Source organism: Fukomys damarensis, unplaced genomic scaffold (genome assembly GCF_012274545.1).
Source record: "Fukomys damarensis isolate Sample0158 unplaced genomic scaffold, DMR_v1.0_HiC HiC_scaffold_30, whole genome shotgun sequence".
NCBI classification, from domain to species: domain Eukaryota; kingdom Metazoa; phylum Chordata; class Mammalia; order Rodentia; family Bathyergidae; genus Fukomys; species Fukomys damarensis.
Window position 1 is genome coordinate 68689908 of NW_022900942.1, and position 24766 is coordinate 68714673.

At 39.6% G+C, this 24766-nt stretch overlaps 1 protein-coding gene across 1 annotated transcript in view; it reads left to right on the top strand.

Annotated features, from left to right (window-relative positions):
• Positions 1–23962, top strand: part of Seh1l (SEH1 like nucleoporin) — a gene marked incomplete at its 5' end in the record, with an annotated part of 24933 nt that extends 971 nt beyond the window's left edge. Inside the window, 8 exons of the mRNA XM_010639035.3 lie at positions 1317–1367; positions 6277–6423; positions 9873–10084; positions 12534–12632; positions 15686–15826; positions 18626–18783; positions 20538–20688; positions 23271–23962. Of these exons, the coding sequence (XP_010637337.2) occupies positions 1317–1367; positions 6277–6423; positions 9873–10084; positions 12534–12632; positions 15686–15826; positions 18626–18783; positions 20538–20688; positions 23271–23460 (1149 nt within the window). The remainder of the gene's footprint in view (positions 1–1316; positions 1368–6276; positions 6424–9872; positions 10085–12533; positions 12633–15685; positions 15827–18625; positions 18784–20537; positions 20689–23270) is intronic.
• Between the last annotated feature and the right edge of the window lie 804 nt (positions 23963–24766).

The window sequence follows — 24766 nt, forward strand, 5'->3', positions numbered from 1 at the left end:
TTGGTTTTTTTGAGACAGAGTCTCACTAGGTAGTTGAGACTGACCTGGAACTCACTATGTAGCCCAAGCTGGTCTCGAACTCACAGTGATCCTCCTGCCTCAGCCTCCCAAGTGCTGGGATCACAGGCATGCGCCACCATGCCTGGCCCAGCTTTAAACATTTTGATTAACAATTGGCAAATTGAAGGTTGGGGATTTAGCTCCCACAAGGCCGCCTGCCTCACAAGCACAAGTCCCAAGTTCGATCCCTGGTATCCCCCCAAAAAAAGAATTGGCAAATTGTTTTCATTTCAGCAGTGCTAAAGATAGAACCCAGGGCTTCCCACATGATACACAAGCCTGTAGCACTGATATATCCCCACTTGAACCATTTTATGTTGCTAGTTAAGGGTATTGATTTGAAAGCATTGTTGCCATGTTGGGGATTATGTTTTTAAAAAAGTTCAATTGGCATCTGTTTTGTAATTGTAATATTTTGCAATAATAAAGTTAAATGTTTTGCTTTAACTTTTGCACATGTGGTTTGACCTGTGTTATTTGTGGGTTATGTATTTGTGAATTTGCTTAGTAGCTAAAATTTATGTACAACCCCAAAGTGAACCATCTGTAAGGTGTGGAACTGTACACCTTGAATTTCTGAACACTTGTTACCAGCCGTGGTGGAACAGTGTGGCATTCTGTCTATCTACTTTAGCATATACTGTAAGCAGATTCTTCTCATGGTGGCTTATTGCTATGAGTTTTGTTCTGTTGGTTATTTGGTAGCTTGAAATGGTTACCAGGTGTCGGGTGGAAATGTCTGCTGGTGTTCTTTAAGCACAGGAGAGCTGTGATCGGCTCACACTCCTGTGTCTCATGGGCTCATTCAGGCATGAATTAGCGTCTTGGCTGCAAGGTGATGAACTAGCAATGCATGCTTTATAAGATGCCTTTAAACATGCAGGAAAGCGTTGTGTTCTTTGGCCGATGAAGATGTTAGAACCTGGGGCTCACTGAACCCAATCCTCCATCAGCCCTGTGAACCATGTTTCAGTAGTCAGGGCCCTGGGAAAAATGACACCGTCTGCTGAGGGAGTTGAGAGGCTGTGAGTGTGGCTGGGTTCTTGCCTGATGTGCATAAAGCCATGGGTTTGATCCCCAGTAGTGGGGAAAATACTAGACAATTGACTGTGGTTGCAGTTGTCTTACTACTTGTCAGCTTGTGTACTTAGATCCCTCAGTGCCTGGCTCCAGTGTACTGATTCAGTCTGGTTATTTTGGGGTATCAATTTGTAGGAATTCTTTATATAAAATACCTGTCTTTTGTTTCTTTACAGGTCTGGGATAAAAGTGAAAGTGGAGATTGGTATTGTACAGCTAGCTGGAAGGTTAGTATTTTCACAATGATTAAAAAAATTGAAATATTTACTGTTTGATAGTGTGAAAGACTTACTGTTCAGTTTTGAGAAATTCATAAAATCTATAGGTATTTCTTTTCCTAGAAAGATATTTTACATTTCTTCCCCATTAAGTTTATTGGTACATTTTAGGCATACAATACAGTTACATTTATCATTGGGATTTTGACCTGATACATGATATATCTTGGTTCTTATTTTTCCCCGTTCCCCTGACCTCTCTTTATCCCCTCCACCCTTCCCTATTTACAAGGACTTTGTTTCCATTTTTTTCCCCTTTTCTTATATTTTTCTTTTCCTTCTTTCCTTTTCCCTATCCCTCCCATTTCCCCTACCTCTTTAGACCTTTTCTTCCTATTTCTCATTATCAGTTATACATTTCTGTCCTTATTTACACTTTTAGTTTTTCATATCAAAGAAACTTTTGTATTTGCACATGTGTCTCCTATTTTTTTTTTACTTAAGAGTATGGCCTCAGCTGGGCATGGTCGCATACACCTGTAATCCCAGCACTTGGGAGGCTGAGGAAGGAAGATCACTGCGAGTTCAAGACTGGCCTGGGCTACACAGTGAGTTCCAAGGCAGTCTGAACTACATAGTGAGACCCTGTCTCAAAAAAAGGTATGGCCTCAGTGTGCATCCATGTAGCTACACATGTCTCTAGTTTCTCATGCTTTGTGGCTGAGTGGTGCTCCATTTTATAGAAAAACCACATCTTCTTTATCCAGTCTCCAGTGGATGAGCAGTTGGGCTGTTTCCAAGTTTCAGCTATTACAAACTGTGCCACTGTAAACATGGCTGCGCATATATCACTGTGGTATGATTCTTTTAGTTCTTTTGGGAAGATACCCAGTAGAGGAATAGCTGCGTCAAATGGGGCCTCTAATTCTAGTTTTTTGAGGTATCTCCATATAGATTGGATATTTTATATTTTTTCACTTAAAATAATAAGAATATATTTAAAAGAATTTAAGTGTAAGAAAATTTGTAATTCTGTAGCATTCTGGTGTAACTATTCCTAGCATTTCAGCCTTCTTTACACACGCGTGTGCGTGTGTGTATACACACACATATACATATATGCGTATATAATATATATATATATATATTTTGTACCAGGGATTGAACAAGACCTCACACTTGCTAAGCTACATTCCCAGCCATTTTGTTTCATAGATAGTTTTATTCCCCCACCCTCCTCCCCTCCCTGAATGCTTAGGATTGGACCTAGGGCTTTTGCACTGAGTTTCGTCCCCAGCCCTTTGGCTCTTTTATTTTTTTATTTTGAGACAATCTCAGGCTGGATTTGAACTTGCTATCCAGCCCCAGCCTCCCAGATTGCTGGGATTACAGATGTGGGCCACCACATCCAGCTCTCGGCATCTCTTTTAATTTCTAAGATGCTGCCAAACTCTCTTCTAAGTGGCTGTGTCATTTTCTTTTCCCACAGGCAATATATAATTCATCTAGTTTCTCTAATTCTCGCCTACATTGATGTTATCTTTTTTTTATAGCCGTTTTTGTGGTATGGGGCCTGAATTTAGGACCTTGCCCTGGCAAGGCAGGTGCAGTGCCACTGAGCTAAATGCCCAGCCCTGATTTATATATTTTTTAATAGCTAAGTTTGTTTTATTTTATCATGCTTATTTGGCTTTCATATATCATCTTCTTTTTTTGTTATATATCTTCTTTGATGAAGAATTTATCCAAAATTTTTGCCCTTTCAAAAAAATTTAAAGTGATTCACATATGAAATTATTTTAAACAAGTGGCATTTACTTCATTCACAGTGTTATACAACTGTGACCTGTTTCTAGTGCCAAAACATTTTCCTCATTTCAAAAGGAAATCCCTACATTTTGCTGCTTATTACTAATGTATTTCATACATACCTGCTATGTCTTTAATGGCTCTTCATAAACATCCAGAAATGTGGCTGGTTTGGAACTTTTTTTGTATGATGGACATCTTCATGTGAACCTTATTCTTTAGATTGCAGTTTATTTTTGGATATTGTGTAAATTTTTTTTCATTGAATTTTTTTCATTTTTTATCATTGATTGAGTTTATTGGTATAATTTAGATATACATTATGATCACATTCATCATGTGGAATTTGTACCTGTACATGATCTATCTTTATTCATGTTCTTTCCCATTCCCTTCCCCTCCTTTCTACCCCTTGTCCCCTTATTTACAAGAGCTTTGTTTCCATTTTATCTATATTTTCTCAATTGTTTTTCTTTTCTCTTCCTTTCCCTGTCCTCCCTCCTTTGTGCCCCTTCACATTGAACCTTTTCTTCCTATTTCACAATATTTATTATACATTTTGGTCTTCTTTTAGTTTCACTTTTTCACGCCAGAGAAACAGTGTGGTATTTTCACAACAGTGTCCAATATATTTCTCTTAAGAGCAGGGTCTTTATGGCTGAGTAGTACTCTATTGTGTTAAATAAAACCCACATCTTTATCCATTTATGGGTTGATAGGTATTTGGGTTGCTTGCGAGATTTAGCTATTACAGACTGTGCTGCTGTGAACATTGGGTGTGTGTATATCATTGTAATATGCTTTTAATTCTTCTGGGAAGATACTGAGAAGGGGGAATGGCTGGGTCAAATGGAACTTCTTTTTCATATAAATATGTAAAAATATCAATATCACTGCTCAATATCACTGGTACTTGAGAAATGCAAATTAAAACAACACCAAGATTCCATCTCACTGCAGAAAGAATGACTTAGCAAGAAATCAACCAATAACAAATGCTAACAGGGCTGTGGGGCAAAAAGAAACCCTTCTCCACTGTAGGTGGGAGTGTAGACTGGTGCAACCACTCTGGAAATAAATGTGGAGATTTCTTCAAAAAGCTAGATTGCAATTTATTAGGAATGTAACATTTAACAAAACTTTTGCTTAGTGCTTTTTTTTTTTTTTTTTGTACTGGGGAATCGAACTTGGGACCTTGTGCTTTTGAGGCCCCTGGCCCTGCTTAGTACATTTTTTACATGATAGCTCTATATAAGTAGAAATTGAAAGTAAAACAAACTGGACAAAACAGGGTGAAAAATAAGGGTTTAAGTTTACCTGTGATTGGTGACATTGTTACCATGTAGAAGTTACTGGGTTACCAGAGTGTTTTCATATTGTTCAGTGTAAAACAAGTTAGATATGCAGAAGCATGGCATTTTCTGAGTGTTACAGGTGGGAAACATCAGCAGTGAGAACTTGAAGCTTTTCTGGCTTCTTTTCAGCCAGTAGGAAGAGTTGTAGAATAGGAATTGGATATTCTTCCGATATGAAAGTAGTGGTGCAGGACTTCCCAGGTGCTCCTCCATTAATGATGAGCTGATGTCCCAGTGAAGCCATCACATATTGGGAATGCACTCCTTCACCCCACCTGCCTGACAGCCTATGTAGCGTGTGTGGTGTCCCTCATGCTTCTGTGGTCTGGCTCATTGGGAGCTGCAGTTCCTGCGCTGTCACCCATCCCAAGACACATACTGGTGTCTGTAGCCCAAGAAAGAGCACGACCCAAGATTTGAAGGGAAGTGTTACTTTCATGCCTGTGTGAAGTTGAAGAATGTTAAGTTGAAGTATGTAAATCAGGGATCTCTGTAGATTTCAGGATACAGGGATATGGGCTTCTCACGTGTACTTCTGCCCTGGCAGCTCTTTTCCTAGAGGATCATTGTCGACTCACCCATCAGCTGACTCCTTTAGCACTGTGTGCTGCTATGGACTGTGGAGTTTCAAAGCAATAATTATTATTATTATTTTTTGGTTTTTTGAGACAGCGTCTCACTATGTAGTTGAGACTGACCTGGAACTCACTATGTAGCCCAGGCTGGTCTTGAACTCATAGCAATCCTCCTGCCTCAGCCTCTTGAGTGCTGGGATTACAGGCGTGTGCCAACAGACCCGGCCGAAGCAATTATAATTGTTACATTATTGTGACTTAGCAGGGTGCATGCTAGGCAGGTGCTTTTCCACTGATCCTCATGCCCAGACCCAAATACATAATTATCTTCTGAAGCATTGGTACACCATAATACCGACTGGAGTACAGTTTAGAGAGGCTGGAGGTATAGTTCAGTGTTAGAGCACTTTTCTAGCATGCATAAGACGCTGAGTTTGATTCCTAGCACTGTGGTCATGGGGGGAAACTGTGTAAAGTATACAGTTAGAGATATTCATGATGCGTACTTACTACCATTCTAATTCCAAAACGTTTTCATCATCTTAAGAGGAAGCAGGCCCTGTATCCATTCACCTGTCACCTCCTGTTCCCCTGTTGCAATTGGTGACCACTAATCTTTCTGTCACTACAAGTTTTGAAGGATATAATTTGGGCTAATTTAATTTATTTTTGTTAGGCTATTTCCTTTTCTTTCTTTCTTTCTTTTTTTTGAGACAAGGTCTCACTGTGTAAGGGTGGCCTAGAATGCTCTGTAGGTCCATGCTGGCCTTGAACTCACGGTGATCCTCCTGCCTCAGCCTACTAAGTGCTGGGGCATGCACTAGCATGCCCTGCTGGTGTTTTTACAGAAAAGAGTTTGCAAGGAAAAAGGTGGAGGACCTGTAGAATGTTAGTAAGCTTGGTTAAACTAAACTGTGTGGCAAGTCTCCAGCTGTTAAGATGGAAGTAATGCCTAACCAGCTGGGTTTGTCCCCATACAGTGACTTAACTCCATAAGGGCCACATCCTAAATATTGAGAATCTTCTAAAGTTTAAAATTTTTACTTTTTTATTCAAATGTTAAGTTGATCAGTTTTCTCCTCATAGAAGTAAGAAATACTTGTATTTCATTTCTTTAGGTAAAACCTTAAATGTGTGAAGTGTGAATGAACTGGATTTTGTTTGTTTTTTATTCCCCAGACGCACAGTGGATCTGTGTGGCGTGTGACATGGGCCCATCCTGAATTTGGGCAGGTTTTGGCCTCCTGTTCTTTTGACCGAACAGCTGCTGTGTGGGAAGAAATAGTCGGAGAGTCGAATGATAAGCTGCGTGGACAGAGTCACTGGGTGAGCCCCGTGGAGGGAGGAGCTCCGCCCCTGAACGCCTGGGCCCCTGGTGAATGGCCCCGCTCAGCCTGGCTTTTGGTTTGCTGCTCTTTCTTCCGTAATTTTCTCCTGCTGAATTTGGCCCAGGGTCTGAATGGTGCTCAGGAGCACTTAGAGCACTGTCTAGTTAAAAACTCGTGACAGATTTAGAGTATTTGCTTTGTATCTGATTTTAGTTAATTTTAGTATATTTTATGATTTTGTACGGTAATTAGATAATCACTTCAGGCTCCCTCTAAAATCTTCAGACAGTTGTTTTCTGCTTTGTGTGTATGTGATTTTGGTGGTCCTGGGGATTGAACCCAGGGCCTCACGCGTTAACCACTAGCTCTGCTGCTGAGCTACCCCCAGCCTGTTCTGTAGTCACTTTCCATTCTCGGGAAAACACTCTTCCTTATCTGGCTCTGCTTTAAGCTCCAGCTCTGCTTGGACTGGATGATGAATTCTGCACAGGAACATAGCCTACGTGCTGTTCAGGTTCCTTCTGCATCTTGAAAGCAAAAGAATGAGACTGAATTATGTTTCAGATGCTTTCTGGCTTTCGTTTCTTGGCAGTACTGGGATGTACCATGGAGCTACATCCCCAGCCCTTTCTATTTTTTATTTTGAGGTGATCTCACCAAGTTGCCCAGACTGGATTTGAACTTGGAATCCTCATTCCTTTGCCTCTGTGTACCTGGGATTACCAGTGCCCAACCCTGACCAACTTTTAATTTTTTTATTTTGAGATAGAGTCTTAAGTTGCCAGGTTGCCCAGCATGGGCTTAAACTTTTGATTCCCCTGCCTCAGCCTCTCAGAGTGCTGGGATTACAGGCATGTGCCACCATGCCCAGCTCCTGTCTAACATTTTTATTGAAGACTTGCCTTTCGTTTTTCCATCGTGTCTTAGTTTTCCTGACAGATAACCATGTGGATGTTGTGCACAAAAGGGTATTTGCAGTGAGAGAGGCCCCTCTGCCTGCTGCTTGGTCCCTTTCTGATGTTGAGTGTTGTGTGCCATCCGGGTCAGGATGGCCATGTGAGCTTACTTTCTACTTCCAGCATTGGTGTACTGTCATTGGCCAGCATTCTCCTGTCAGTTCTTTTGATACATACCTAGGAGTACAATTACAATAGTAGGCAGTTGTGTGTTTAACTGTTTTCCACAGTGGCTGCTCCATTTTACATTCCCACTCACGGTGACACTGTCTCCTGGTTTTTCTGCTAATGGCTGCCCTGCTGGGTGGGAAGTGGTGTCTTCTGTTTGATGGGGATCTCTGTAGTAGTTAAGGGTGCTGGTGATCTTTTCAGGGGCTTGTTGGCTAGTCTATGGCTTCCGTGGGCAAAGTCCATTGTTCTTTCTTTTTTCTTGGTAGTGGCCCCAGATGTCACATACGCTTGGCAAAGGCTGTGACTAAGCCACATCCCCAGTCTTTCTTCTGTTTTCTTTTGAGATGAAGTCTTTCTGGTTTCCCAGGTTGGCTTGCATTGTGGTCCTCCTGCCTCAGCCCCCCAAGTATCTGGGATTATAAGCCTGTGCCATGACACCGTGCTTTATTTTTTTATTTTTATTTTTATTTATTTTTTTGGTACTGGGGATTGAACTCAGGGCCTTGTGCTTGTGAGGCAGGCACGGTGCCACTGAGCTAAATACCTGTCCCGTACAGTTTTTTTTTTTAACCTCACTTTATTTTTTAATTTAGTTCTTGTTGGGCATGGTGGCTCATTCCTATAATCCCAGCACTTGGGAGGCTGAGGCAGGAGGCTTGCTTCGAGTTCAAGTTCAACCAGTCACTATTTTGTCCAGGCTGTTCTCCACTTTGTGGAGGATTAATCTGCCACGCCTCCTGAGTAGCTAGGACTGCTGGTGAGTTAATTTTTGTGTACACCATAGTGGGGCGAGCAGTGGTTCTGCTGCCTGTCTAGCAAGTGCAAGACCTGAGTCTGAACACTGGTACCAAAAAAAAACAAAACAAAAAAAACCCCACAAAAAAACAACTAGTATACACCATAGTCTACATTGGATGGTTACAAAGTTACAATATGGGTATACAGCTCTGCCAGCACCACTTGCTGAAAGACTGGCCTCCCCTGTCACTTGGCCTCACAGATGAGCTGGCTGATCATGGAGGATTTCTTCCTGGGCTCCATTCTATTCTGTTGGCCTGCACAACTCACTGATAACTGATGTAGCTTTGTAGCTTGGACACTATTTTTTTTTTTTTTTTTTTTTTTTTTTTTTTTGTATCAGGAATTGAACTCGGGTCCTTGTGCTTGCAAGACAGGCACTATTGAACACTTTTGTTTTACATGTCTTTTATAGGGGGATGAATTAGTCCGATTGCTTTTGCACTAGGGTTTCCTTATGGCAAACACCTGCTTCTGGAGGAGAAGGGAAATCCATAGAATTAGGAAGTTTCAGTATATTTATTTGTATTTAGTTAAATCAAGTGCCATTAGTACATTTATGTACTAATTTTTCCCCATTTCTGTTAACCAGTGCTATCTGTAGATGAAAGTTTGCTGAGACACTTCTTTGAAATTTATGTGGTATTGTTATTTATTTATTTATTTTTGGTACCGGAGATCGAACTCGGGACCTTGCACTTGCAAAGCAGGTGGTGGAACCACTGAACTAAATCCCTGGCCCTTGTTCTTTTAATACTGACGCTCCTTAGGTATTTTACTAATTACAGGCAGTAAAGTGTTTTGAGTTCTAAAAGTTTTTGACCTTCTCAGTCATATATTGTTCAATCTGGGTTTCAGAAAATGGCTTTAAATGTGATGTTGGAATGTATAATTATCACAGTGCCAGGTAGTAATGGGCCAAGTGTGGTTAACTGACATTTGTGCTTAAGAAGAATTACAAGTTTTCTTTTTACCATTAAGAATCTTAAGTCAGTTCATTGACTGCTTGCAGCATGCCTTGCATGACAGAGCTACTTCTGTGAAAATGCTAACATGTTCTGGCTTTATGATCATCTTACATAGAAAGGTAGGCTTTCTTTGTTTTTTTTTTGGTTTTTTGAGACAGGGTCTCACTATGTAGTTGAGACTGACCTGGAACTCACTAAGTAGCCCAGGCTGGTCTCGAACTCACAGTGATCCTCCTGCCTCAGCCTCCCAAGTGCTGGGATTACAGGCATGTGCCACCACGCCGGGCTGAAAGGTGGGCTTTCTTAAGGCAGACTTTATGCCTTAAAGACAAGAGTTACAGTTCGCTGAATTGTTAGTGATTATTATGTATGCATGTGATATTTTGCAAGTACTTTGTAGGAAGTTGAGACTAGACAGATTTTAAACAGCTTACTCAAGAGTATGTGCCTGGTAATTGGTGAAGGACTTTGTGTGATTCTAGACCCTGTTGTCCTTTGACCCTACCAGCTGTTCTTTTTGTATGCAGTTTAAGTTATTAATGACTTTTTTTCAGGTGAAGAGGACCACACTGGTGGATAGCAGAACATCTGTTACTGATGTGAAGTTTGCTCCCAAGCACATGGGTCTCATGTTGGCCACCTGCTCAGCAGACGGAATAGTCAGGATATATGAGGCGCCCGATGTCATGAATCTCAGCCAGTGGTCCCTGCAACATGAGATCTCTTGCAAACTAAGCTGCAGCTGCATTTCTTGGAACCCTTCAAGGTAAGCTTATGTATCAAACCTCTGATGCTACCATCCTAGTAAAACAAGCTAGTAATTTTTAAGGTAAGACTTTGATGGTATATTTTCTCAAAAAATGCTTTTTTCTCTTTTTGAGACAGGGTCTCAAGGCTGGTCTTGAACTTGTGGTAATCTTCTTGCCTCAGCCTCCCAAGTGCTGGGATTACATACATGTGCCTCTATGCCTGAAAAAAAATGCTTTCTTAAATAAAATGTATTATCTAACATAAATTCCCCTATTTCACTCTGCTATCTCGTCTTTATGTTTTTGCTGCACAGAGGATGCCAGACTTTGTATATATTTTGGTGTGAACTTCCTGGGCATTACATACATTTTGTCTGTATGTACTAATGTATTCATAAACACAAATTTATGCAAATACAGGCAGATGCATAGTAATACAGGTAGACACAGACAACAGGCATGTATAAACTCATACATTTTCCTTTTTTCACTTACAGATTCCTTATGGGTATTTTCTCATTCATATTTCTAGCCCCGTTATGTCAGTTTTTGTTTTTTTTGGTACTGGGGATTGAACTAGGGACCTTGTGCTTGTGAGTATGTCATTCTTCTTTGGGCGTCTCTGTAGATTGTGACCATCTACATATGCCAGTTACTTTTTATTTTAACTATTTTGTAAAAATTTCAAGAGTCATTTGATGCAGAAAAAAATTTTAACCCAGAAGAATATAAAACAAAAGTCAAAATTCCGTCATCCCTAAAATGAATACTGTTAGTAGTTCTAATTCTGGTAAGTCTGGTAATTCTGGTAGTCAGTATTACGTTTCTTAATGATTTACTTACGCCACTGGCTCTTGCTGTGTTTACCTTAAACAGTATTCATTGATATGAAAGATGAATGTAGCACATTTATAAAACTTTCTACTTCCTGTGGTATGATTAGTAGATATTTGTGGTAATGTTGATAGTTTAAAATTTTCGTTTATGTATTACCAATTTTTAGATAATGGTTCTTCTCATAAAAAAGAAATTAGCAGGACCAGGGATTTAGCTCAGTGGTGCTGTGCCTGCCTTGGTATTCATTGATATGAAAGATGAATGTAGCACATTTATAAAACTTTCTACTTCCTGTGGTATGATTAGTAGATATTTGTGGTAATGTTGATAGTTTAAAATTTTCGTTTATGTATTACCAATTTTTAGATAATGGTTCTTCTCATAAAAAAGAAATTAGCAGGACCAGGGATTTAGCTCAGTGGTGCTGTGCCTGCCTTGCCAGTCCAAGGTCTGGAATTTGATCCCCGGTACTCGAGGAAAAAAAAAAAAAAAGAAATTAGCTTATTTTGTTTCTACTTTACCTTGACTCTTCCATTTCCTAATATTTACTATATTGCATGTATGCTGGCAAGATTTATTTACATTCTGTAAATGTTTAATATGTGGATATGTATTTTGTCTTTGAGTACTAGTTGATTCTAAAAGTAGCAACCAGATTTACATTGGATTTATGTAAATGTTCATTGTAGATGTGAAGGTAATCTGTTTCATCAAAACTTTATTTTTTCCAAAGAAAAAGCTGGTGTTACCTTCTGGTGGATGCTTTTTTGTTAGATGACTTGTTATTTTCTGAAATTTTAGTAATAAAGAACCAAAACTTCTTTTTTATTTTTTTTTTGGCACTGGGGATCAACTCAGGTCCTTGCACTTGCGAGGCAGGCACAGTGCCAGTGAGCTAAATCCTTGGCCCAAAAATTTATTTTTTCAATTACCACCTTTTGTTTTTAGCTCTAAGAGACTAGCAGATGATAATGCTGAGGTTAAGGAAGGGTAACTTGTTCACAGTGACACTAACCTGGATGAGGAAGGCAGAGGAAGTTGATGATTTGATACAAAAACAAAAAACTGTTTAATTCATTGTCCACTTCAGGAGAACCATTCCCTGATAACCTTTGCTCTTTTTGAAATGAGGTTTCCTTGTGTTTGAGTCTTGAGGATGAAGGGGCCTGACTCCTGGAGGCTCAGTCTTTCCTCCTCTTCTTATATCTGCATTTCTCCTTCTGTACAAACCATTGAAAACCTTTTTGTTGTAACATTGGCCTCAGCAGGAATCCTTTTATTTTGCAGATATATGACTAGATTTTTCAGGAGGAAAAATTGCTAAAATGTCTCAGGTATTTTTCTGTAATCTATTGAATACCTCACACTTTTCTTTTTGGAGATTTTGGAGAAAGGCCTCCTTTCTTAGCCATAGAAAATGTGGCTCAGGAAATCAGAAGGATGGTGTCCCAGTTCTCCTGGGTGACATTCTCAGGTACATGCTTGAAGCTGTGGTCTTATAGGCGGGAGGCAGAGACCTGGGTGCCAAGTGGGCCTGGCTGACTTGTAGCCGGTCTGCCACTCCCATGCTTTTGTTCCCGGGGTTCCGTGTCTTGACTCCTGGTTTGAAATGTTTGTTCTTGTTTCCAGCTCTCGTGCTCACGCGCCCATGATCGCTGTAGGAAGTGATGACAGCAGTCCAAACACCATGGCCAAGGTTCAGATTTTTGAGTACAATGAAAACACTAGGTCAGTACTGCTACATTGTTCATTAGCGCTCAGAGTTGCATTTAATTTTAAAATATCATTCCTTTGTTAGTTGACTAGTCCCTCATTCATTGTATATTATTGACTTCCTCTGACATGCCAACTTGATGTGGGGTTGAAGAGGAGAAGAGGATTGATCTCCCACTGAACCATCTTTCAGGGGAAACAAAAAATAATACAAAAAAAGAGGGATGAGTTCTATGAACTGACCGATGCAGGTGGTGAAGCGTTTTATCTGGGGGAACCTCACTGAGGAAGGGTTGGGGGACCAGGACGGTTCACTGAGAAGACAGGCCCAGGAGCAGGGGCTGCCAGCTGTAACAGCAGAGGCAGAGAGAGTATCCTGGGGAACAGGCAGGCTCAAGGAGACCTGGCGACACCTGCAGGTCATGTGAATGGGGGTGACGAGACCACGGGGTGGGAAGTGCGCGTGGGACGTGGGCGGTCTCGGTGGGAGGCGATGTTGGCTTGGGAAGAGAACAGCAGCAGTGGAGGTGGAGGGCGGTGGACCATTTGAAATAAGTGGTGTCCAGAAGACCTGGTGATGAAATTGAGGTGGACAGAAGGCTTCAAGATAATGCAAGTACCATGCACTTGTGTAGGTCGCAGGGCACTTGGGTATGTGTTAGGAATTTAGATATCATGAGATGGGGCTGCAGCCTTTATATCAGCACTGTTTTGCAAATGAAGAAACTGAGACCAATAGCAATGTGACCAGACTCAGTCTAATGTAGGAGTTAGGAGCAGAAAGTCATTTTTATTCATTCCTTAGTTTATTGTCATTCATTTCCTTCAGCTACAAAAAGCTTTAACTCCTATTAAAGTATATAGTTTGTCTCAGGTAAGGGAAAAAAAACCCTCAGACTTTTTGAGCAGCGTGTTTGAGCTGAGCCCCAGGGAGTGGGGAAGCAACAGCAAGACCCTGGGAATGGTGCTGGTGCCTGGGAAGGACAGACGGAGAGGGGCGCAGACATGGAGCCTCTTGCTGGGCTTGCTCCCTTCCTGCCAGCAGTTGGGCTTCTGAAGCGTGCAGTAGGGTTCCCTGCATTTACCTGAGGAAAACAGTTCTGGTGGCTGTGAGGAAGTGGGGCTGAAGCGGGGAGAGTGAAGCCCAGTGTGTGGAGAGAGGGGCCGTGCGCTGGGCAGCCTAGGAGGACCTGTCCAAGGTGCATCCTCTTCTGTGTCACCAGCTGTGTGTCCAGGTGTCCTGGCTTCTGGCAGCTGAAGGGGAGATGCTCACTGGCACCATTCAGCTTGAGCACTTGGGGACATCCAGAGGGAAGATCTGTGAGGGGCAGGTGGGTGGGGTAGCTGCCTGACAGTGTCACAGTCTTGGTGGCCTTCACTAGTTCACAGTCTCTGGGTGGAAGTCAGGCCCCTTGGAAAAGCTGTGTGTCCTTCGGACTCTTCGCAAGGGCGCAACACCTGGGGGTGTCCTGGAGTGTTGTATAGTGTGCCTCAGTGCTTCTATTTCTTGCAAAAACTAGCAGGGGCAGATTCATCCCAGGCCCTGATTGCAGGATGTGCGCTCTTCGCCTTCCTGTGTCTGGTCTTGACGGTGGAGACTGGACTGCAGGTGATACGCAGTGAAAGTAAGCTGGAAAGGTTAAGGTCCAGGTGGATCATCTGAAGGTCTTAAAACTCAGATTTTGATTCTGGGCTTGGGGTAGGGGCACGGCTTCTGCACGCAGCAGAGACAAGAATGAAGGGAGCTGATCAGGTGCTGTCACAGGAGAGTCCAGGGAGGGCCTGAGGAGTACTGGTGTGGTGGGCATTCAGAAAGGGTATGGGGATGGGAAATCAGCCCAGCAGAATGACGGATGGGCACCTAGGACACACGTGTGTCCTGCTGCTTGCGTCCCTTCCATCATACTCAAAGATACCCAAGAACCTAGTGGTTTTTTTTTTTTTTTTTTTTTTTTTTTTTTTTTTTTTTTTTTTTTTGGTACCAGGGATTGAACTCAGGTCCTTGTGCTTGCAAGGCAGGCCACCGAACCACTGAGCTAAATTCTCGGCCCCCAAGAACCTAGTAGAAAACTCAAGTGTTCTCTCTTCTTCATTTCCTCTTGCTTTCTGTTCATGGATGCAGTAAGTAGTAGGATTTAAGGATGAGATGGACTATGGTGTAGCTTCCTTTTGTTACTGTTTCAGAATTTGAGTTTCTGTCTGGGCATAATGACACACATCTGTAATCCCAGCACTTGGGAGGCAGAGGCAGGAGGATTGAAGGTTCACAGCAAGCCTGGGCTACCTACTCAGACCCTGTTTCAAAAATCAACCGAACAATAAAACATACCTTACTGGGGCTGGGGATTTAGCTCAGTGGCTCTGCCACCTGCTTCACAAGCGCAAGGTCCTAAGTTTGATCCTTGGTTCCAAAAAACAAAAACAAAAACAAAACATACCTTCCCATTGTCAGCCTTTTAAATTTACACTCAAAGTCTTAGGAAATTCATTAGTTTTTCCTTAAAAAAGCTATCAATGACTAATCAAGGATTTTTTTTTTTTTTGGTATTGGGGATCGAACTTGGGTTCTTGCTCTTGCGAGGAAGGCAGCAGAATCACTGAGCTAAATCCCTGGCCCGTCAAGGATGTTTTTAGTAGCTGTTTTAAGCTAAACTTATATTATCAGAGCAGGAAACCTGGGACGTGATATTAAAAGTTTTGTGATGCAGCTATAACAAATCAATACAAACTGAGTGGCTTGACTCAATGAAAATTGGTTCACTCAGCACTCTGGAGGTAGAAGTCTGATACTGAGGTGTGGATGGCTGTGCCTCCTGCCTTGCCTCTGTGTTCACAACAGGCTGCTTCTCCTCTTTGATCTTTCATGAGACACACTCCCCGGACTTTGGAGCCAGGGCCACCTGCATTCCAGGGCTTTGTGTCATAGGTTTGGGGTAGGGCTTGGACACAACTTTGGGGGCCAGTACTCAGTGCCCTACAGAGGGAAGCACTGCTTAATAGTGAATGGTATGAGTTGATGGGTGCAGTTTTGCAAACAGCATCTCTGAAAATGTTACTGTTTTCATTAGGAAATACGCAAAAGCTGAGACTCTTCTGACTGTCACTGACCCAGTGCATGACATTGCCTTTGCTCCAAACTTGGGACGGTCTTTCCACACACTGGCAGTTGCAACCAAAGATGTAAGAATTTTCACGTTAAAACCTGTGAGGTGAGTTTTAGAAGTGATGAGTTTAAAATACTCTTGCCTTCTCTTAACTGTGGAAGAGAGAATTGAAGTAACTGATCTGAAGAATGGATTCCTTGATGGACATTTTACGTATAACCATGACATTTGGGGTGGGGAGTTAAGTGAAAAGATGATACGTGTGGCCTGTCTCTCTTTTTGTGGGGGGAGGTACTGGGGTTGAGCCCAGGGCTTTTGCACTGCTGACCTATATCCTTAATCCTTTATTTTTATTTATTTATTAATTTTCTTTCATTGAGTTTATTGGTACATTTAGGTATACAGTACAATTACATTCATTATTGGGATCTTGTACCTTTACATGACAGATGTTGGTTCTCATTTTTTTCCCCTTGTCTGTGCCCTCCCTTCACCCCCTCCTCCCCTCCCCATTTACAAACACTTTATTTCCATTTCTTCATTTTCTCATATTTTTTTCTTTTCCCTTATTACCTTTCCCTTGCCCTTCCCATTTTCCCTACACCTTTAGCCCTTTTCTTCCTATTTCACATGGTCATTTATCTCATTAGGATCTTATGTACTATTATAACTTTTCACACCAGAGAAACTATTCGGTATTAACACATGTGACTTATTTATTTCACTTAGGAGTATATCCTCAATATGTATCAATATTCCTATGAATGAATCTAATTTCTCATTCTTTATGGCTGAGTAGTATTCCATTTTATAGAAAAACCACATCTTCTTTATCCAGTTTCCAACTGATGGGCAAATGGGCTGTTTCCAAGATTTAGCTATTACAAACTGTGTCTCTATAAACATGCGTGCGCATATAGAGACTTGCTAAGTTGCCCAAGCTGCTAAAGTTTCAGTCCTCCTGCCTCAGCCTCCTGAGTGCTAGGATTACAGGCTTGCATTACCGTACCCAGCTGATGTATGCTCTCAATTGCTTATTGAGACTCCTACAAACAATGATTTGGATTCTTTTATTTATTTTATTTTATTTTTTAAAATTTTTATTGAGTTTATTGGTACAATCTAGGTATACAATACAATTACATTCATTATTGGGATCCTGTACCTTTACATGATAGATATATATATATTTTTTTTTACATGATAGATCTTGATTCTCATTTTTCCCCTTGTCCCTGCCCTCCATTCACCCCCTTCTCCCCTCCCCTTTTACAAACACTTTATTTCCATTTTTTCATTTTCTCATATTTTTTTCCTCTCCCTTATTACCTTTCCCCCACCCTTCCCACTTTCCCTACACCTTTAGCCCTTTACTTCCTATTTCACATTATTAATTATCTCATTAGGATCTTGTGTGCTATTATAATTTTTCACACCAGAGAAACTATTTGGTATTTCAGTTAAAGAAATCTCTATATGAACATTAAAAATAGGGAATCCTAAAATAAAACTAAAAAGGAAAGTAAAAGAGAAAAGGCAATCATGTAAAATTAAAATAATCCTTAATTCTGAAGATGAAAATGGTCCTTGAACATATTTAAGTTGCTTCTTGCTCTTCTTTATAAAAAAAAACTAAAAAGGAAAGTAAAAGAGAAAAGGCAATCATGTAAAATTAAAATAATCCTTAATTCTGAAGATGAAAATGGTCCTTGAACATATTTAAGTTGCTTCTTGCTCTTCTAGTCTTATAATTTTTTTTCATTATTTAGAGAATACTTTATTAGTTTATATAATCAAACCCACGTGGATATGACCTTACATATTTAATAAATATGTAATACCTTACATATTTATTATCCCTGTAGAAATGGAAAAAAAAAATTAACATTTCTAGACCAATATGGCTGTTAATTTCTGTTCAACGCCAACGCAACACAGTAAATTGGGATAACTTTTTCCAAAGTCAACAGCACAGTTAAAGTTTCCAAAAATTCAAATCTATATATTTATATAAAAAGACCAATAATAGCAGTATGTTATGATAGCAGCAACAGCTTTTCCAGGTTCTGCAGTCATCTGAGCAAAATTATAGACATTCAGCACACTCCATTTAAAAAACAGAAACAAAAAAACAAAGAGAAGAATAATACCCAGAAAACAGCAAAGTTCTGTTGCTGTTGTAGTACCTGGCACCTTTTTTTTTTTATTAGCATCTTAATCATCATCTGGAGAGAGAACATTCTAGAGTAACATCATTAAAAATAGCTCTGATAAAGCATGGTCACTATTACATATCATAAAGCAGGTACATGATATTTTACATTCACAGAGGTATGATAATTCTATAATCAGTTTTGGTTTGAAATTTACTTTGTCTGCAAATAAGATTGCTAACCCTGCCTTTTCTCTGGGCTAATGATTTGGATTCTTTAAAAACAACTGGTACCTTATAAAATGTTTGCTTAAGGAAAAATAAATAATCTTTGAGACATTTTTGTGAGTAATTTTGAATTGAGTTTCAATTCTTCTCTTTTTCCTATTCTTCCTGCTGCTATTCCTTTTTAAATTAATTTTCTCTGATTTCTGAATCTTGAATGGGAATAACTTCCTTGCTTGTTTCTTCCTTGAGATAAGATAGCTGAGTGTCATTCATGGGCTGGGATAACTGAGGTCCTGGGGATCAAATGAAGATGTGAATGTACACAGTGTTATAAAATAATGTGAGGGTACCTGAGACCATTTATATTTCTTTCCCTTTCTCTCTTTTTTCCCCCTTGGTGCTGGGGATGGAACCCAGGACCTCATTTATGCTACTGGCACTGCACCTGGAGCTACTCCACTTTCCCCATTGGTATTGCTTATTCCTCAGGATTCCTCAGAATATATATATTTCTTAATTTATAGGAAAGAACTTACCTCCTCAGGTGGGCCAACAAAATTTGAAATCCATATCGTGGCTCAGTTTGATAACCACAACTCCCAGGTCTGGCGAGTGAGTTGGAACATTACAGGAACAGTGCTGGCATCTTCAGGAGATGACGGCTGTGTCAGGTTGTGGAAAGGTAGGATGCTTTCTATTTCTACTTGAAATTTTTCATTTAAAAATATAAGTTCTAAAATATTTTGAAAAATTATTTTTATAGTTACTTTAAAATTAATTTCATTTATTTTATTTATCTATTTATTTATTTTTTGTTTTTGTTTTCTTTTTTGGGACAGGGTCTCACTATGTAGTTGAGACTGACCTGGAACTCACTAAGTAGCTCAGACTAGTCTTGAACTCACAGCGATCCTCCTGCCTCAGCCTCCCGAGTGCTGGGATTATAGGCGTGTGCCACCACGCCCAGCCTGTCTTATATTTATTTAGACTATTAGTTTACCTGATCATAATGGTTAATAGCTAGTTGAATTGTTTTTTTAAGTTTCTGTGTGGAATGAAGCAACTTGTGTGATTATATTAGCTGTATGGCTGTGTGGTGGTGCATGCCTGTAATCCCAGTGTTCAGGAGGCTGAGGAAGGAGGATTCAAAATTTGTGGCGAGACTGGGCAACTTAGGGAGACCTTGTGTCCAAGTGAAGAAGAAAAAGCTGAGGAGTTGAATGCCCTTGGGTTAAATATCCAGTTACCACCAAAAACAAAACAGCCCCTAAAAACGAAAAGTAAGGCAGTTGTAGCAGAACATGCAATGAGATGATACCATTTACTGTATGTGTAACTTGTGTTCCTCTGCCCTCCCTTCACCCCCTCCTCCCCTCCCCATCTACAAACACTTTATTTTCATCTTTTCATTCTCTCACATTAAATGATTGTTTTTATTGACCGGTCCCTTTAATTCAGTATCTTCACGTCCTGTCTGTAACTCCCAAGTTTGGGAACCCTGGGGTTTGTGTGACTGCTCTGCACGCAGAGCAGGACTAGTCATGGCTGATTTTACTAAATGATTGTTTTCATTGACCGGTCCCTTTAATTCAGTATCTTCACGTCCTCTCTGTAACTCCCAAGTTTGGGAACCCTGGGACGCTCAGTTTCTCCATAGCCCTACACTGAGCAAGGCACTGGGTCTAGTTGGTGGTCTGAGTCCCACTTTGCCATGGGAGTTTGTCCATCAGACTTAGACCTCTGTGTATGTTGTGCACCACTTCCCACACACAGCTTGCGCAGTTCCAGCTGTGTTGCCTTTTTACCCTGAGCCGTCTTTGTTTCCCCAAGTGTAGTCAGGGAAGCTTGAGGCCTCCCAAATTCAAGTACAGGATGTGGTAGAAGCACCAGACCTTTCCTTAATGTAATTTTGTTTTAAGCGTTTTGCTGTCCTTTCTGCCTCTGAGGCTGAGTCAAGACCACTCAGCTGCACCCCAGCTGGCTTCCTAATTTGGATTTGCTGGAGTCATTGCCTTCCAGTATCAATTTTACCTTCAAAGAGTGAAGCCATACTTTGAGGGCTATGGATAAGCCTTTCAACCCCTACTTGAACCACATAACTTGTGCTTTTCATAAGCAAGAGGACTTTATTCTTACACAGATGATTTACCATAGTAAAGACAAACATTTTATTTTGATTTTCACTTCATGAAGTGATAAGGTGGTAGGTTAGAGAATTGTCTGTACTAATGTTAATCTTGTAAAGAAGAGAAATGGATGGTGAAATTTTTAATTTTTTAAAATTAGTGATCTTTTGAAAGCTTTAAAAAAAAAGTCTCTCATGTTCACCTGGAAAGAAGTTGTAGCCCTTGGTCTCTGTCATAGTTGTAGGATGATAGGGGTTTGTGCTGCTGTGTGTAGCGTCAGTTACGCTCACATGTTTGATTTTCCTTTCAGCTAATTACATGGACAATTGGAAGTGCACTGGGATTCTGAAAGGTAATGGGAGCCCAGTCAATGGGAGTTCTCAGCAGGGAAACTCAAATCCTTCCCTAGGTTCAAACCTTCCAAATCTTCAAAGCTCATTAAATGGATCTTCTGCTGGCAGGTAGGCTGTTTGTGGTAAACTAGAAATAATCTTTTTCAATGATTCTGGTAGTCACGCTAAACGCATGTTACCTGAATTTTAAGATGGAGTGAAAAATTCATACATAATTTTGACAATAGAATTTAAAATTTTATTTTGTAAGGTCTCATAATTTTTACAGGTAGGTTGTAAAGCCTTTAGATTCTGAAATTTAGTGGTCTGTCAGTAGAATGGTTTCTTGCTTTTGTTTTAAGTTTTGCTGTGTTTTGGCAGCAGCAAGAGGAAAAGGAAGTACAGTTTAAGGTTTAGTCCTACATGAGCATTAAGGTTTTCAGTGCTCATAATGTGGCCTTTGTATCAAGTCAAACAAATTTTAAATAAAATATATTAACTAATGCTTTGTAGAAGAGAGTGAGTTAAATGAATTGGGTTTTGTGTTTAAAATGTTAATGGAGATTATAAGAGGAAATGATAAGATCTGATATCTTGATTTTTGGAATGTTTAGCATATGTTAGATTCTTGCTTTGCATAATAAAGAATATTTAAAACATGTAAAGAGTCATCCTTTTTTCATATTCATGTTTCAAATATGTGAATTTGTAAGATAAGATTATTAACATGCATTTGGAATAATTTGGAAGAGTTCAGGCAACTTTAGAAACATCATAATTGTCCTGTGTTTTAATTGTCATCCTAAGTGGAAAAAAATTGTATTTGAAGCTTTAACTAGTTTTATATTATTTTACATTTATAAAGATGTCTTGCTTTTTGATTTTGAAGCTTTAAGTATTTGCATCTGTTAAAACAATTTCAGGCTGCCATACAGGATAGCAGGTTACACAGATAATTTCAAGAAGCAAAGAATACTAGGGTTAATTTTTAAAATGTGGTTCAGGGTGCTGCCTGTACTGCGTATTTTCTTTTGTACTAGCTGTGATGTTTTGATCTGTATTCTTGTTGTGCAGATGACCTCTGTGTGAGATCTGTGATGCATTTTCCCTTCTCCATTTGTATTATGTCCTTTGACAGAAAGCACAGCTGAGCACAAGCTAACTGGATAACTTTGCTGTTTGCTGCTTGTTGCATGCACACAGGAGTGGAGAGTGAGCTCCTTTCCCCTCTCCAGCGCCGTTTGACCTCTCCCGAGATACCAGCAGCCGTTCACTACCAAAATGCAGTCCAAAGGCCTTTAAAAATACAGTGGAGACCTTTTTTTTTGTACTAGTCAGTTTATTGACACTATTTGAAACTTTAAATATAAATGGAGAGGCTTTTTATGGAGAGACAGTCACCAAAACAATTTTTTGAAATGTTCCTGAAGCTAACTTGGGTTTAAAAATTAAAATGATTGTGATTGTCCTTATAAGTAGTTGGGAGGAGGTAAACTATCATTTTATTCCATTTGGAGAATAGAAGTATATTTCTTTTTTCTAAAACAATAAGCCAAAATGATGAATTTTTATAATTTTAATTTGAATATTGAATAAATATTTTTCATAAAGATTGTTTTGAGTGCTAATTTGTTTAACTTTTGTAGAGTTGTTTTATATATGATATTCTATACAGCTTTGTCATTTCTTTGTAATATTTAAAAAATATTATTAAAGGAGTGGATTAGTAAAGTAGTACTAATATGAAAGTAGTTTGTGCATTTTGTAGCCAAGTGGAACATTTAGTATTGTTTCATTTATAATTTGGTAAAGGAACATGGAAACTCTTTTATAAGTTTTCAGTTCATATACACTAAAGAGATAAATGTTTCTAATAATAATATGCATGTATGTATTTATGATGTGATTCCACAACTTAAATTTTCTAGCAAAACAAATATGGAAACATAAGACAAACAGTTAAAAACTTTACTGAATGTGTGCATGCAAATTAACTTAGCATTCCACGGCTCAGGATTTCTTTAGTTTGCTGTTTTGATGAATTCCTATCCTCGAAAGTTCTGACCCTGACAAAGCCATAAATCTTCATATTTGCTAACGTGTGTGCTGTTATGGGTAAGTTATAAAGTGGCAGAAGAATAACAGTAGTGCGGAAGATTCTTTGAGCCTTTTACTTATCAAAATCCTGCAGTTATTCTAAGGTTCTTGTGGAGGAACAAGTGTGTTCCCATTGCACATTTTTAGCAGTAGGTTGAACGCCTGCCGTGCTGTGTAGAGTGTGCGCAGTCCTTGGCATCGTGTGTGCTGAGATGCCGGCCGGGCAGAGCGGCAGAGTGGGTCTGTGGTCACAGCTTCACCTCTCTCTGAAAGATTGGAGAATGTTTCGGATCTAGAAAGTGACGTCTTTCTTTGTGACATTCATACTGATAATTTTTTTTGACATTTTGAGTTTAACAGATTGTATTTCTTTCTTTCAAATTTCTATATTTGCTTAAGCAATCTTGATTTGAGTAAGGGTCTTGATTTGTGCTATTATGTTCTGTTAGTTTTGGCATGAATATACTAAAGCTTTTTTTTCCAGCATGTGTTTTCTTCTCTTTGGTTCTCTTTGTATTTACTACTTTTCTCTTTTTCTTCTGTTTTTTTTCTTTTCTTTTTTTCCTGTTGTTTTTGTTTTGTTTTGGTGTTTGTTCCTGTCTTCATTGTTTCAGGTATTTCTTTCCCCCTCTGGACTCCCCACGGGCTGGATCGAGGTGGTCCAGTTATGCCCAGCTCCTTCCTCCTCCTCCTCTGCTAGAGCACTCTTGCGATGCTGACACTGCCAGCCTCCAGTATCCTCACCCTCGCAGACGATGCCTCTCTCGGCCTCTTAATCCCTTACCTGAGAACGAAGGGGTTTAAAACACTGATCTGACACCTAAAGGCCTTATGCAGTGCTTGTAAATGCTTCATTCCTGGCTGCTTTTTGTTTTTATTCATTTTCTTTCAGAAGACTTCTTTTTATTTAGGGTCTGTCTTGCATGTATTGCAATGAACAGTATTTGGATCATAAACTTGTTTTTGAGTATGCATCAAAGGAACATTGGCTTCCCTGGTTGATAACCTTTGATGAAATGAGATGCATACAAGTAACATTTAATGTGCAAGTTGCACAGTAGCTGACTTGAAAGTGCCTGTTGTGTAAATTTTATTTTGCACTGTTATCACAGTCTCAAGTTTCTTCTGCTTTGTCATACTGGTTAATGTGAAAACATATCATCATGGAGTTCACTCTGCCTTCCAGACACACAGAAATGTTTTTAATTTTTACAGGTGATTGTTGCAAGTGACTGGTATGTAAGATCATTCCTGTGTATAAAGCAGCAAAACATAATATGGATATTTTTGTCTTTTTTTTTTTTTAAGGAAATTGCCTTTCATGACTACTTGGAATGACTGTTTCAAGCTTTTGTAATTACTGTCAAAGTAGGTTAATAAAAAATATATTTTAAAAGTTACAAATCTGTTGCTTTGTAAAAACAATGTATTTTAAGATAGTTGATAAGTCTTCTTGTATCATGTCACAAAAATGAAAAGCCCAGACAAATTTGAAGCAAGCAGTTATTTTTTGATGTGTGTCTGTCTGTGTGTGGCTGTGTGTGATGTTGAGGTCTGAACTTGGCACTGCTGGTGAGGTACAGGGTCTTGAGCCTTGACAGTTGGGTCTCAGACTTTTGCTCCTTAGCCTCACAAGTAATTAGGGGTTCCAGGCGTGTACCAGTGTGCTTGATGCATTATGTTTAAAAGATAGAAAGCTAAATATGAACTAACATCTAGAACTGACAGCCACTGACTTTGAATCTCAGGCTTGCATTAGAATAATTATCTTCTAAGGTAGTTTAAAGTTAGAATGTACTTGATGCTGTGGTAAAATTATTACATCTGTGGGGCTAGTAGTGTATTTCATTCTGTTAACAGTGTCAAGGATTTAGTTATCAGGGGTAGGACAGCATTTTATTGTGTCCGGTTAATTACAGAGGTGACATAATTGTCCTAACCATGTATATTCTAATTTTCATAGGTACCTTTCCTTAAATAGTGCCTTAGTCCCAGAGCTTCTCAACATGCAGAGTATAGAAAGCTGATAAACCATATCATATTAATTTTAATTCATGGAAGACTTGAATTTTGTTTGATCATTACACTGTTTTGTCTCTGAAGTTAGCAT